The following is a 13,848-nucleotide window of genomic DNA, read 5'->3' as shown; positions in this document are numbered from 1 at the left end:
CATGAACCGGTTCTCTTCTGTGGACTGAGCTCTCTTGGCCTGGTCTACATATTCAGAAATTCCAAAGCCCTCGCCATCATTGTCTATTGTAGGAACTCCAGCTCTGGTCACTGTACCTAAGGGGAGATGTAATCTGGCTGGAGAAAGTGGTCTACAAGGGAGAACCGGGCCACAAGGCACCTGAACTATAAACGCTCTGGGGAAACACAGCCTCATCACCTAATTGAAACGTTTCAGTTTTTCAGCAAAATATTGTTTTTTGATGAAAAGTTGACATTTTCCAAGGAAAGCTGACATTTTCCTCCCTAAGTTTGGTTTAATGGAATGCCCAATTTTCAGCTGAATGACAGTTTCTACAGAAAAAAATTTTAACCTGGATATCAGCCTTCCTGAAATGTGAGGCTGGTATCCCTGGCATAAGCTTCATAGTTTCATAGTAGTTAGGGGTCAGAAGGGACCTGAATAGATCATCTAGTCTAACCCCCCAAACCTAAGGCAGACTGTGAACATTTCTTTGACAAATAGCTTTGCCGAAGAACCTGACCAACAGGTACTCTCTTCTGCCTGTGTGCTAGGCTCCTGTGGAGTAACTGTGTCCAAATGCTTAGTTTGGTGATGCAGATGAATTGGGCTGGGTCTGAGACCTTTAAACTTCCTTCATGTGTGACCTCAGCCAGGCTGTGTGGCTGGTCTTTATTTCTCAAGGTTGAAGGGCTAACTTTGTGAGTCATCAAGCCCTCCATTATTTTTGAACATCTGGTTTGATTCTTTGCAGATAAATAGCAGCCTTGCCATTAACAACAAAAAGTTAATTCACTATGGCTTGCTCAAGTGCTGAGAGCAAATATTTTTCCTTTGCTGTTTGGGGTCATTTTGAGGGGAAACAGGATTGGGGAGATTTCATCCCTTTTAAAAATTATTATTGCTTCCTAGAGAAAATAAAAATGTAAAGCACCGTTTCCTTCCCTTTGTGAGGTTGTATTTTATGGGGAAATAGCTAGACCAAGAAGGTTACTTTTGTCTTTTGCTTGACTAGGGCTCAAGAAAGGAGGTTTGGCTAAATGTACTTATTTAGCCTTTTTTTAAAAAGAAACCAATCATTTTTACATTATGTCTAAACACTGCTTTTATAAAAATTTAAAGCCCGCTTCTCTCATTCCTTCCCATCCCCAAAGCACTGCCAGGGCATACACATGGTGGGAGGGAGAGCAGTCTGCAAGTACTGCAATTATAAGTATTTTAGAAAATGTTCATGCCTGTATAAGCCACTGGATCTACTTTATTGATGTTTGGAAAGCTGACGTTCCTATCTAGGTCACATTCTCCAAGGCAAGGCTGCTGCCTCTATTACAGCCAGACCTTCTGTTGACTTGGGCTGTCTTAATGCATCAAAGAGCCTCTGCTGTGCTTCAGTTCCTGTTCTGAACTCAAGTTGCACCTCTCAGATTTTGCTTATAATCAGTGAGGTGGGTAGGCTAACCATGGGAACTCACACATTAAGCAGTTACTTTCTAATTTTCCAAAAAGAAGAAGGAGAAAAGGAAGAAAAATTCTTGTCATGTTATCCTTATTATTATATTTTAAATCTCTTATTAAATCCCTTTCCCCACCTCCTTTTTTTGGTTTATGCACATTATAATCTAGTTACTGGCATCAAAGATAACAAGAGGTGAATTATAAGAAATAGTGTTAAAGTAGGGGAAATAGAAAGTGAAATAGTTTGATGTCTCTTTACAGTACAGTAATGATAAAATAATAGGTAACAGTTTCTGGTAGCATAGTTCCAGTGCCATAGCTATGCAGTTTGGCACCTGGGGCAAAGCCCACAGTGGCAGCCCTCCCTCGCCCTGTGCACAGATTCGGGGGACACATGCCCCCCTATGCTTGCCCTGGAGTGCACTCAGGGGCAGGAGCTGCCCGTCTTCACACCCCCTTACCCCAAACAAGCCACTCACGGCTCCATCCCGCACCCTGCCCAGCTGGGCAGCGCCTGTTGGTGCCCCTTCACTTCAGTGCCTGGGGCGGTTGCCCTACTTGCCCCCTGCCCCCTTTCTCCTTCTATGGCACTGTATAGTTCTGTGTTCAACAGGGAATGATGAATATGAGTCCTGGTTTTTAATCTTAAATTGGGGCAGTGACTATCTCTTTACTGTAAGGTATGGCATCGTCCACACACAGAATGATGAAATCAGAAATCAAATGAGCATTTGGTCAGTACCATGAAGGACTTACTGAATAAGATATTACATTTGTAGTTTGTCCTTTTTTTATTTAAATGTTCATAACCAGAAGTTGCCATATCAATTTGTTTAATGGTGTAAACATTTGCGAATGCAGGTCAGCATCTGCCCTCCGTCGCATCAGTGGAAATCCAACACAACTCCAGCTAGAGCAAACAGAATTTGGTGTCTGTTTTATAATTCAGTCTTCACAATGAGCAGACATTTCTCAGCAAGCTCTGCTTAGGATAGAAAGGATATAGTGTGAGACAGAGAATACCGAGGGTCAAAAGCTGATCATAGTTATCTTTTCTTTTAATCGTTTATTAGCGAAGTCTGTAAATTTGAAATTTCTGTTTGGTCTCCCCTGCCTCCGTTAACGTTTACATGTTTCTACCCCCTTACAGCTGCTGCAAGATTGTTTCCAGATCCCTTTGCTGATCAACCACAGTACTAACCAAATAAAGACTCTCGGGACTCTGATCTTTCAAGCAGGAAAGTGTTAAACCCCTCATGTGATAGAGAATAAGAGCAGTGGGATTACTATTCACTACTCTGATTTGCCATTCAGCTGGATGGTGAAGAGATTAGAAGGACCAAGTACTTGGGCTAAACCATCTGCAGTCAAGAAGGGGAGTCTGGATTGTGTGCAGATGCTCACTCAAAGCCTATGCCATCCATGTTCCCAGAAGGTTATTTTTCCTGACTCTCTTCTCCCCTCCTTACTTAGGCAAGTCAGCTTTCAGATATCACTGGGACTCAGTGAATACTATGGATAAAAGAGAAGGAGGCTGTTAGGTATTTGGATACTTTCTTGGGAAGCTTAACAGTGTGTTCAACCATGGCCCTGGGCTGCTGTGTGCTGAAGAATGCAGGTATTTTTTTAAGACAGGATTTCCTACTCTAATTGAGTGCTGAGGGAGGGTGTTTTTCCCCAGATTCCCGAACAGCAAAGTTTGATTTCTCACTGCAAGGTTGCCCCTGCCTTCCGTTTTAAGAGCCAAAGACTGCGGCAAAGTATCAGCAACAGGTATATTGCTTCCCAAACTTGAATGAAGGTGACTGATGTTCTCAACTTCTGTCCTTGCTGTTTGAAAGCTGGCGAGCGTGTTTCAGTATTTCATTTAATGGTTTTATTTTTGTTGGCACAGAGCACTGAGATTTGCCTGAGCATTGGACTGAGCATTAAGAGCCCTTCACTGTCAGCCTCTGGGCTGGATTAGAGACTACAAAGGGGCTGTCTGAGGACCTGGGGCATAATCAGTCCATCATTAGCTATCATGAATGCAATGAGTTTGGTGGCTCTCAGCATTTTTTTTTTTTTGACCACTCCTAGTGGGTGGCTCTTACTATTAAGGAATATGTTAAAAGAGGAGGGTTAAGTCATTTGGCACACACTGCAGTCAGTGACTACCAATTGACTGAAGGTGGTGATAGTTTCACAGGAAGATGAGAAAAGGCAGGACAGACATATATTAATCTTATGTAGGATTCAGAATGCCTTTGGCATCCAGCTGATGTGCTTATATTTCTTTATTTTTTCCATCCCTTCTTGTAAATCATCAGACAGGTTTTCACTTCTTGGGGATTTTAAAATTTTTTGTTCTAAATGACAACAGTGGGGTCGCCTAATTGCTGGGCACATCTACACGAGACATTGACTGTGAAGTAACCAAATAATACTGTACAGTAGCACGTCACAGCACCAATGGTGCTAATATGCTACTGCACAGTTTTATTAGGCTACTGTGCAATAACATCACTTAAAAGGTGTTCACCAGCACTACTGCATAGTAACTCTGGTTACTGCACCTTTATTTAGTACATGATTATACATGTGCAGTAACCACTGCGCAGTAGAGTCTTGTGTAGACATGCCCACTGTGTTGCTACTATCTGGGGAATGAGGTGGTAATTGTTTCTGATTTGTTAAATTCTGCTGCCTTGGGTAAGCAGCTCTGTTACCTGTTTATGGCAAGAAAAATGCAGACTGGGCAGGATTATTTGTTGTCATATTTAAAAAAAAAATACAACATACCTCAGGCAAAATGCAGATGCAGTCAAACATTTTTGCATTAGAGGCACATTCAGTTTAATAAGGGAGATCCAGCTACTGCTTGGAGCGAGGGGACCTAAGAGAAGGGAGGGATGAAGAGGAGCAGAGGGCTTGATTTGTTTTTCTCAACAATTGGCTCTTTCAACAGTTTTCTCCATAATCTGGAAGTTCTGTGGAGTTGGGTTTTTGTTTTGTTGTTAAAACCCATTACTGTCAAAGCTATCGATGTCTGGCAAAGATTACAGTAATGTGTATGCCATTGGTGGTCTGGTTTGGTTTCTTGTGTGCGTATGTTACTAGCATGCAGATGTGAAAAGGATTAAAGGAAGGGTCAGTAACATATTTAACACAGTGGCAGAGGCTGATCACTTTAGTGGACAGCATCTGGAAGCCACTAAAATGTTAAGCATTTCAATGTTAATGTCCTAAATCCCTCCCAAGTCCTTGTAGGTAATGTCTTTTCTGATTTATTTAGCATAACTCCACACTTTGGCTCCTCCCTCTGCAGCATGACACTGTGGCTACATAGCAGCACCTGGCAGTGGAGGAAGTTTTACAAGCCATCTCACTGCAGTCCCTCCAGAACTGCTATTTGACTGTTTTATGGAAATGATGTTTAACTTGCATAGATGATGTCCCGTAAAACATAATCTTCTAGACATCATCTAGTTAGGGAAAGCTATTTATAAACATTTCCCTGAGATTTTTTTTCCTCTGAGTTTCCAGGCTTGGTAAACCAGTCCCGTAATAATAATTAAAAGACAAAAAAATAGTTTCTATACAAGTCTTTGCAGACTTTGCGTTACAGTGCAGTAAAAGCTACTATAGGGCAACTGCACGTTTTCTGCCTCAAGTAAGCAATTTATTGTTCCAGATGTTGTTGTTGCTGCTGCTAACTGATTCATCTTGTGAGAATAGTTTGTCTGACGAGTTGCTGTTTCTGGAAGTGTAAACAGTACTGGCATGCTCATACACTCTGTGTTAAGGTACAGGCTAGATTCTATCTCAGTTGGGTCTTGTTTACATGAGCAAGTTGAATTAATTTAACTTAAATCTGTTTTAAAACTAACTCAATTAGAACAGGGGCAAAACTCTGTGAGGACATTTAGTTTGATTTAAATCAGACCTTACTGTGGTTTAGTTTAAGCCGTTTCTGAAGTCATGTTCATAGGAAGGTTGAGCTGATTGAACTATAAGTGCATTTTTTAAACCAAGTTTATTAGCGATGCAAATCCTTGTATACGTACAGTTACTTCTGGTTAAGCCAATCTTATTTTGGTTTAGCTCAAGTCAATTGGGCCTTGTCTACCTGGGAAGATTGACCAAACTATTTGCAATACAGGAGTAGCTCTTTGCATGGATGCTTTATTTCAGAACAAAAATGACTTTTTTACAGAATAATTATGCTACTTCCTACAACAGAACGTCCAGATGAGGGGTGACTCCAGAACAGCTGGAGCAGAATATGCTCATCCATTTTCTTATGTAGATGAGGTTCTTGCCATCAGGTTAAGCTAAACAGATATAACCATCTACCCAGGGGGCTGTGACAGTTTAACATCACTATGAGCTTAGTCAAATGACTACAGTTTTGTATGTAGACCAGCCCTTACTTGTATTGGATAATACTTTTCTCCTCAAAAAGTTCCACTAAAATCATCTCATTGGTGAAGTCAATGGAAGCAGTCAAGGAATAAGGTGTTATTCAACACAAGTCTGACTATCAGAATCTGACCTAGTGAAATTAGCAGAACAAGCCAATATTGGACTAACCCTGAGTCTGGGATGAGTCAAACAGCCATGGAAGGAAGTTCAGAATTACCTTTAACTGGTTCTGTAGCCTGATCCCTTGACATTGTGACTAGGTATTGAGACAGATCTATCACTCACCATCTCATGCTCCAGGGAGACCCAACACTTAACTACAGGTATACTCTGAGCTGAGGATTTCCTTTTCTTGGCTTAGGCATTATGTAATTCATCAGAGTGGCAACTGATATAGCTGCTTTAGCATTCTTCTGCTGGTGCAAACCTGTTCTGTTTGCTAGTGGGGGTCAGTACGTTTATATAATTGGTTTAACAATGGATTTGTGCTAATATGGTACTGGTGTAGTTGCAGGAATTGCAGTACCCCTGGGTTCAGTGGAAGGATGTTGGTAATAAAAGAAAAGGTTGGATTGTGCTCTGTTTTACCATTATTGAGTCAGGAGGGATAGTCAAAATGCTAGAAGCCTTCCTTCATTTATATGCCTGTGCAGTTGCAGTCCTTGTAGTCCCCAGGGGACTGGGATGGCTTCCCCATGCTATACTCAGTGGCTAGTAGCTGACCATACAGTGATGCTAGAGATATAACAACATCTGTGCTGCTCCTCCTGATGGTTGCTGAGGAAGGAATTTAGTCTTTGCAGTACAGAATGTGATCTGAAGCTGCCTCATGATAGTGCAGCTCTGTGCTGCTCCCAATACATGGCTGCACCTTAAAGACACAAATGAGCCCATGTTTTATTATCTGCATTGCTATATGGTAGCACTCAGCATGTATGTTGTGCTTCAAACATGGTGGAATGCACATTCCCTATTCCTTTTAGTTCAAGAAAATTGACCTGAAGGACCAGCTCCTGACCAGCACATTGCTGAGGAAAAGAAACCAAAAGAACAGTTTCATGCCAAAGGAGTGCAAATCAAGGGACCAATCTAGAGAAAATTCTAGTCTCCCTACTTCCTGGGTGTGTCTATATGTGCAATTAATGCACCTGAATTTTCTGCACAGAAAATTCAGGCTCATTAAAGTGCACCCCAGCATATGCCTACACATGCGTCCTGTTGGGAGCAAATTGAGCCCAGGCTGGCAGGGGACACAGGGGCTTAGCTCTGGAGGGTGGGGGTGGGGGGGAAGGGGGGGCTGTCCTGGTTTGGCGGGCAGCTCAGTCCCAGCTGGGGAGAGATTAGGCTGGTCCCAAGCCAGCAGGGGCAGGAGGGGGAGCTGTCCCAGCTGGTCAGGCAGCTGTCTGCCAGCCACATGGAGATCAGGACCTGATAGGCACAGTCCACCAAGCCGGGACAGCTTTCCCCGCCCCCTGCGGCCCCTTGTTCCCTAGGCTGACCAGGAGCAATTTTCTCCCAGTCAGTGTCTGCACGTGCAGTACAGCACGTTAGTCAGCAGCCTCCAGAGTCAAATATAGGTACTAGAAAAATGGTGCATTAGACTAATATACTGCACAGTAATTGTGCACATGTAGATGGTGACACTAACTGCACATTAGATTAGTCTAATGCACAGTAAAGTGTCTCATGTAGACACCCCCCCATGTTCTAAGGTAACTGCTTTATTCTGCTAGGTATCATAGCTTCACTGTGTCCCTTAGGGCTGTTTCTGACTCCCATTTCCAGTCACTTTATTGGGACTTGGAAGGATCAGGTGTTTACGATTAATAAGCGACTCAAACCCACAGGGTGCTGCTCCCTCAAAGCAGTTACATGCTTGCCTGGTCCAATTGACTTCAAAGCATTTTGGAATTAAGCAGGTTTAAAAATATGCTTTTATTGAAAGAAGACTGAGTGCAGCCCTCATCCCCAGTTAAGCGTGAGAGGGCAATTATCTGTTGTAACATGAGAGTTCCTGTGCCTTGTTTGAACCCTGGTGTACACTGCATGTTTTGTTTTCTTCTCTGAGTCACAACATGGAAAAACAAAAGTCTGAGATCTTTTGGAGCTCACTGGCAGTCAGTCGCATGTGAACCTATTGACTTATCTGATTCACCTGAATAATAACCTCCAACTCGCTGACAGTTGGCAGGGTTTGTGATGCCGGTGCTGTGGGGTGTGAGCTCCAGCAGCACAGCTGTACTTGTTTCTGTTCTGCTTAAGCAATTAAGCACTGACTTTATCCAGTAAGTGCTAAATATTTTGTTTAAATATTAAACAGCAATGCTCTTGATTGTTAAACTATTTAATGCAGGACTGCAACTGATTAACAGTCCCTGGCACTGATGTCTCTCCACTCCTCTGTATAAATGAGGAGCTGAATAATTGTGTCACAGAGTAGATGGGCTCCAGGTGCAAACTGTAGATTTGGGGTTTAGGTGTGGAAGTTTGTGAGTGCTCAGATTGGATCTGTTTTTGTGAGGCACCAGATTTCGGGTGGGATTTTCCTATTCCCCAATTTGAGGTGATTCGAATTTAGGTGCTTGTCTGGCCTAATGACTGGCAAAATGTTGGTTGTGGTGGAAATGTCCCATTTGTAATTTTTCCATGAACTTCTGTAAGCGGTAATACCCTGACTAGACTAGGAAGCAGATCCCATCCATTCCTACCCATGTGTACAGGGCAGATTGAGATACATGGTGAACTCTGGAGGTTCCCCCAGTGTATGCTTTGGGTGGCTGGTACAGGAATGTAAGGGAGCACATACAATGAGCCATCTTTGCATATGTGCAGATGTCACATTTAGATCCGCCTAACAAGGGTTAGGTGGATCTAAATGCCTATCTGGGTAGACATTCGGGAGGCTTAAATCAGGCCAAAAATGGTAGGTGAATTAACTTAGATTGGGAACAGGTTAACTAGATGCGTGTATGGGTTCAGAGCACAGCCCTGGGGCTGGGAAGCCCAACTGTTTGCCCCAGCCCCAGCCTCTTTCTACCCTTCCTGCCCTCCCACTGGACCTGCCAGTGCCCCCATGGACCCACCAGATGCCCTCTGCCCCTATTCTCCCTGTCCCTCCCTCACCCTGTGTTACCTACACCAGATTCCCTGTGTAGCTCCCAGCACCGGTGAATGTCTGCACACACTGCTCCCACTCTGAGATCACAGGGCTTGAAGTAAACTGCGTGATCATAGGCCAGGCATAGCAAATCCTTTGTGTTCTTCATGACACACAGCTACTCTTCACTTAGCTACACCTATTCAGCAATGCTGTGGCTTGCCTTATGTTTGACACTGCAGTTTGCAGATTCAGCAACCACTGCTTCTGATCTGAGTAAGCTTTCACACTGAGGCCTTGGACTGAAATCAGGGTAATTCACATTTTAAAACAATGAGGCCAATTCACATGAGTAAGTTCAGAATAGTGCATTGACTGGGTTCAGTCAAATTCAAATGATTTGAACTTGAGGAATGGCTTAGATCAGGGAGACCAAAGATATGGCGCATGGGCCAGATCTGGTGTATAAAGCTCCTCCATCTGGAATTTGGGTTCAAAGCTAAAAGAGGGCATGGCCTGCCATTGAATATCCCCAAGGCCCTGATGGACATGGGTATTGGCACAGCCCTTGATCACCCTTCATCTGCCTGGCCGTCCACTGCTTGCCCCACTGCCATCACTGCAATAACTATGCCACCACATTGGACCCAGGCTCAGATCTGGCCTGTGAAGGCCCTGGAGTCCAGACCAGCCCAAGACACAAGGTGGATTCTTCACTCATAGCTTAGATGCTTAGCCCAATGACAGTATAAAACAGGTGTGGGCAATTATTTTGGGCAGAGAGCTGCTTATAGAGTTTTGGCAAGCCATCGAGGGCCATATGACAGGCAGCCCAGGGCAGATTAATATTCATTTTATAAGTTTTTTAGGGGTCCCATGGGCCAGACAGAATGGCCTGGTGGGCCGTATCCAGCCCCCGGGCCACATTTTGTCCACCGCTATATAAAAAGTACTCTACATAACTAAAAACCAGGATAGAATCTCCCAAGAAAACCTGTTCTCCTAAAATTTCTAGGTACCAGGTAGAAATTTTGTGACTTTTTTTGTTTTACTGTAATTTATTTATATTTGGTTCTGGTCAGAAATAAAAAGTGCAGAATGGCTCTGATCTCAGGACCTCAACAGAACTTCAGTTCAGTTCTAAAAACAGGATCTGTTTTCGAGCTTACCAAAACTTTTCACCCATCTCTAGAACTTAGCCAGTCTGAGATAGCTGCCATTTATGCTTTCAAGTGCACAAGTCCCTATCATAGACAAGACAAACCAAGAACAGATTAATCAGGTCTGGTTTTGTATTCATTATGAAATCCTGTTTTCTGGAATGCATGTAAATGCCCAGATATTTTATTTAATATCATGTTTTATGAAGAGAGCGTAAAACCTAAAACTTAACTAGGGGTATGGAATGGAACGGAGTATAGATCTTCATCTGACATTAATCAGGATAACTCAGGTGACTTGAGTGGAGGTACACAGATTTACATAAACAGAGTATATGTCCCCACATTTTGTGCAGCATTTTCCCTTTTTTGATGGTGTTTCTGGAGGGACATATAGACGGTCCCAGTTAATACATGAATAGCAACTAGATTTTTATCTGTTGATTCCTTTCTTCCACAATTATTTACTGGATTCGTCTTAGTTATATATGCCACAAGCTTTTGCCTTGCAAAAGAAGCTAGAAGAAAAAGGGCTGTGCAAGCATAAATCTGATCTTGTTTTAGTGTTTGAAACCTAGAAGCAATTTCTCAATGATACATAAAGTCCAAATGTCAAACATTGATAAGAGGAAAGAAACAAATGTCTTGCAAATTAAGAGAAAAGAGAGCCTCATGGAAATGCTTTATTCCCTTTCCTACATGATTGCATCTACAACTAGTCAAGAGGAAATTGTGATTTACTTTTTCAGTGCACAATAAATTACTCCTACAATCAACACCCTGCCAGTGTATTATAGTTACCATGGATGGCCTCTGGCCATTAACAACCATAACCACCAAAGTTTTTATTCTTTGAAAGCCTCGCCGGTAATTTAGAACCAGGTGATTAGTTTTGAAATAAGAACGTGCTGTAAAGCTGGCTCGGAACATATGCAATCGAACACTGCTCCCAAGGCTGAAATGGGTTATAAATAACAAGGCCTGAATTAATGTAGAAATGGGGCTTCTGTTGTGTTAACAATGAAATCTATCTGTCCTTCTGTCTCTCTGTTAATGGGATTTGCCCTGTGGCCCAGAAGCTAACAAAAGTTAATAGTTAACGAAACTTAAGATGAGAGAATTTTAGGGTGCCTATACATATGCTCGGAGGTCAGTGGCTGGGGGGAGGGCAGCCCTCTAATTAAAATGGCTCACCATCACATGTATTAAACTTCCCCCCCCCGCCTCACCACATTTCATAGTAGCTGCAGGGTTACTTTAACTAAAGCTCATTTGACAAGGTTTAGTTAAAGCACCCCTGCAGCCATTTTGAAATGGGGGAAAGGGGGTTTAATACACGAGCCAAGAAGGTGACACTGGAGTGTTCTAATTCAAATATGGAGCAGACTCGACTAATCAAGTCTGCTCCGATGCGTTCTAATTAGAATGCGAACAAACACATCTACAGGCAGCCTTATTTTTCTCTTGTGGATCCAATTTTTTGGCATCTTGAGTATAGACAAATGACACACCTCAGATTTTACTTCCAGAGTAAGACTTTATGAGTGTCCAGAACAGATATGCAACCAGCTCACCTGAGGTAGTTGTCTGCAAGTAAGTGTACTTACTGCACCTCACCATTAAGTGGAGGCCTTTGGTAAGAACCTCTTTGAACTGAGCTAAACTAAACTGAAGCTCTGGGATGAAACTAGCTAGAGCTGCAGACATAGGATTGATGCACCAGGGTAGGGTATGCCATTATACAGGTGTTCCTCACTTTTTGAGGGGTAATTTTACCTTGGAAGTGACTGACACCAGTGTAAGGTTGCACATTGTATGTCTGCTCCACTTTACCCTACAGTAAAGTCAAATTACTCCAGAATAAGGGTCTTGTGTATCCTCCACCTTCACTGTAAAGTGATACAGTGACAGACTTCCTTATTTCATATTAACAGCTGTATTCTGGGTTCAGATGCTCTCCCATGTGGGTAGAGTGAACCCGTCTTGGCTAATTAAGATAAAACACTGTTGTCTCCCAGAGGCCGTTATTCTATTCTATGGAAGAAGTTGGGAGTAATCTAGTTGTTGTCAGTATGGCATGCAATTTGATGAAAATAAAACACTAACATGAAAGTATTTGATGAGTGCTGTGCTGTATTAGGAAAAGACACTGCATATGAGAGGGTGAGATTAAAATCAGTGATTTGTACCAATCTTGAGTTTAGTTCTGATGCTAGTACTCCTGATTATAAAAGTTGATAGGCTACTCAGTTGTCATGTCACCAATGCCACGCTCACAGCATTCAGAGCCTGATCCATTGCTACCTTGTGACTCTTAGTTAAATGTTAAACAATGGATTACAAACCATAATGGTAGATTCTTTTCTGACATGATTATGATTCTAATAATTAATAGTAAATTGTTCTCTAATAAAATGTTCAATTCTGCCAAAACATTCAGGGCCTGCATAACATAAAAGCAAATATAATATAGAAAGGACATGATAAATGCTACCTTCAAAATATAAAAATGAAGGGTATCTTGTTTTAAAAAAATAGAAAGGGAGTTTGGAGAGGAAGATTATGGTCCAGATCTTCAGCTGTTAGAAGCTAGTAGCTTGGCAGAAAGAAATAACTCCTACCTGTCTATAAAGTCTGAAGCTTAAAAGCAATTTCTCAATGATGTAATAGCTCCAATGGAACTATGTCACTCCATATCAGCAGAGGAGCTGTTCCAGCAACATGCAATAAGTGTTTCTAAACTATTTAGAATAATAGTTCTAAAGGAACTCTCTAAAGGGAAAGACTGTGGGATAGCTGCAAGGGTGGGGAGAGAGGGTTTCATATTTGGGGCTCATCGCACCTAAAGTGCAGTTGTTCACCAAGAGTGGACGCAGTGGTGGAATCCTAAACAATGGAGCAGGTCCAGTGTCCGGACCCATCGTACTAAATAGCCATGGACAGCATTGTTCTTTGAAAAACAGCAATGAAGGTAGAAAGCATCCTTCTTTTATAAGTAGCCAACATCAAGAATGCAGTAACAAGTGGAATAGATTACTGAAGGATTTGTAGTCACTAGTCACCGTCCATCTTCTAAATTTGGGTCAAACATATGGCTCGTGGACTTCTTACAAGCTGAACAACCCACCCCTGGATCCAAGCCACAAAGCTTGTTGCTACAGCTGTATCAATGTGGGCCAGCATGCAGCAGGTTAATGCTATCATTACTTGTGTCATCACTCATTATCCACTGATGAATGTCTGGTTTTCAGTCGCTGTTGGCAACTAACGTAGGTGTCAGTCAGTAATGGGAAAAGTGGGAGTGAGGGGGAGCAGTGCTAATCCCCCGGGTGCTGGCTATTCTGGCAAAGTAGCTATGGCAGCCACAGTGGGAAACCTTGCAGGCCATAGCCACCCCTCAGCTATGGCACAGCCTGCCACCCCCCCCCCCCACTGCCCATAAGTTTGGCACCTCTGTAATGATAGAAGTAATAATTTTGAGGTGCTTTCTAACAGGAGAGTGAAGGAGTTGGGAATTGGGAGATGGTCCCTGAGTTAGGGAGCAGCTAACTAGTTCAAAAGAGAGTCAGGGTCTGCAGAGTTTGCCTACTGTTTCACATTAAATTTGTAGTTTAGTTCTTCTAGAGAGAGAGGCAATCTAGTGACAGGTGATGAGGAAGAGGCTGAAGTACCCAATGTCTTTTTTACCTCGGTCTTCACAGGCAAGGTCAG

At 42.6% G+C, this 13,848-nt stretch overlaps 1 protein-coding gene across 3 annotated transcripts in view; it reads left to right on the top strand.

The window, feature by feature from the left end:
* NHS (NHS actin remodeling regulator) overlaps positions 1 to 13,848 on the top strand; it is a 370,561-nt gene that overhangs the window by 254,821 nt on the left and 101,892 nt on the right. Inside the window, exon 3 of one of the 3 annotated variants that reach the window (XM_019494996.2) lies at positions 2,627 to 3,094. The exons of the other annotated variants lie outside the window; for them this stretch is intronic. Within the exon in view, the coding sequence (XP_019350541.1) occupies positions 3,061 to 3,094 (34 nt within the window). The 5' untranslated portion in view covers positions 2,627 to 3,060. The remainder of the gene's footprint in view (positions 1 to 2,626; positions 3,095 to 13,848) is intronic. 3 annotated transcript variants of the gene reach the window in all.

The sequence above is a fragment of the Alligator mississippiensis genome, chromosome 1 (assembly GCF_030867095.1).
Source record: "Alligator mississippiensis isolate rAllMis1 chromosome 1, rAllMis1, whole genome shotgun sequence".
NCBI lineage: Eukaryota > Metazoa > Chordata > Crocodylia > Alligatoridae > Alligator > Alligator mississippiensis.
The sequence above is the reverse complement of the archived record's forward strand: the minus strand, read 5'-3'. Positions and strand labels throughout refer to the sequence as shown.